Raw genomic sequence first — 1,533 nt, 5'->3', positions numbered from 1 at the left:
GGTTCTGGAGAATGGTCCTGATGAGTGGTCCTGCTAAATGGTCCTGTTGAGTGGTCCTGATGAGTGGTCCTGCTAAATGGTCCTGTTGAGTGGTCCTGATGAGTGGTCCTGCTAAATGGTCCTGTTGAGTGGTCCTGATGAGGGTCCTGGTAAGACGAGTGGTCCTGATGAGTGGTCCTGGTAAGACGAGTGGTCCTGATGAGTGGTCCTGGTACGACGAGTGGTCCTGATGTTTCAGTTTAGTTATTTCTTCATGAACTTCCTGTGAAAAACAAAAAGCTCTACAGTAAACTGGTGCAGATTGATAAATTAACTCCAATCTGTCATTAATCCAGCTGGAAGCAGCTGTTGGAGGTCAAGAGGAGGAAGTTAAAGTGGAAGCTGAAGAGGAAGCTCCTCAGGAGACGGAGAAGGCGGAGTAAGTTTTTATAGAAGACAAACCTGACACATGAAATATTAAATCTGTTGGCTCTGTTCGTTATAACCAGGCTCAGAATCTGGTGAAAGTTTAGTTTGGTTTGTTTTTTTAGCACTGAGAACGGAGAGAAAGCAGAGAAAGCTGAGCCTGAACCTGAGGTGAAGGAGGAAGAGCCTGAAGAAGAGGAGGAGAAAACCATGAAGACCAAGACGAAGAAGGACAAGAAGCCTGCAGAGGAGGGCTTCGAGTTGTGGAAYGAGCTGGAAGTTCAGAGGATAAAGTTCATGGTGAGCTGCTGCAGCAAGGTTTATATAACATTCAGCAGATCAATCAGAATCATGAACGATCCTCATGTCTTCATTTCTTCCCAGAACTACCTCTCTCGTAACTTCTACAACCTTCGATTCTTGGCTCTGTTCATCGCCTTCGCTCTCAACTTCATCCTGCTCTTCTACAAGGTCAGTGGATTTACACCTCGCACTACTGCAGCTCTTGTGTCGTTACACAGTGTTTGTGCTGCTGTAACAAAACATTCAGCTCCTTCACAACATTCCCACTCTGACTTCTGGTGTTTCAGCTATTTATCTTATTTAAGATATTTAGCTTTTTCTGACTTTTATCTCTCATTGAAAATGAATGGAGCTGTCTTTAACAACTCTTCAAAATGTTACTGTTTACGTCTGGTTACGCTTTTTTAACTTCTTTGCACTAATTTCAACTTCCTTCAGCTTTTATTTTGATAAATGTAGCTTTTTTCAGCTTTTTTAGCTCTCATCCCAACTTTTTATACCATTCTTTTTCTAATTTCTGCTTCTTTCAGCTGTTTTACTGTGTTTTTAGCTGATTAGAGWTTTAGAGCTAAATTCACCTTTGTGATAATTTCAGCTTCATACTTTGTAATACAGCAAACATCAGCTACTTTTAGACTGATTCAACATTTTCAGCTACTTTTCTACTAATTTTATAAATGTTCTGCTCAGTTTAGTCCCTTCAGCTTCAAAAATATTTTTTTTAATTCAGTTCAGTTTATTTATATATATTTATTTATATATTTATATAGCGCCAAGTCACAACAGATGTCTCCAGAGTTGGGTAGTAAATAGTTACATTTACTA

The 1,533-nt window shown here is 39.9% G+C and overlaps 1 protein-coding gene across 1 annotated transcript in view; it reads left to right on the top strand.

Moving 5' to 3' along the window:
* Positions 1–1,533, top strand: part of ryr1b (ryanodine receptor 1b (skeletal)) — a gene marked incomplete in the record, with an annotated part of 103,334 nt that overhangs the window by 89,533 nt on the left and 12,268 nt on the right. Inside the window, 3 exon segments of the mRNA XM_014025145.1 lie at positions 336–418; positions 531–705; positions 790–876. Coding sequence (XP_013880599.1) covers positions 336–418; positions 531–705; positions 790–876 — 345 coding nt within the window.

The sequence above is a fragment of the Austrofundulus limnaeus genome, unplaced genomic scaffold (genome assembly GCF_001266775.1).
Source record: "Austrofundulus limnaeus strain Quisiro unplaced genomic scaffold, Austrofundulus_limnaeus-1.0 Scaffold458, whole genome shotgun sequence".
NCBI classification, from domain to species: domain Eukaryota; kingdom Metazoa; phylum Chordata; class Actinopteri; order Cyprinodontiformes; family Rivulidae; genus Austrofundulus; species Austrofundulus limnaeus.
This window is presented reverse-complemented; position numbering and strand designations above follow the sequence as displayed.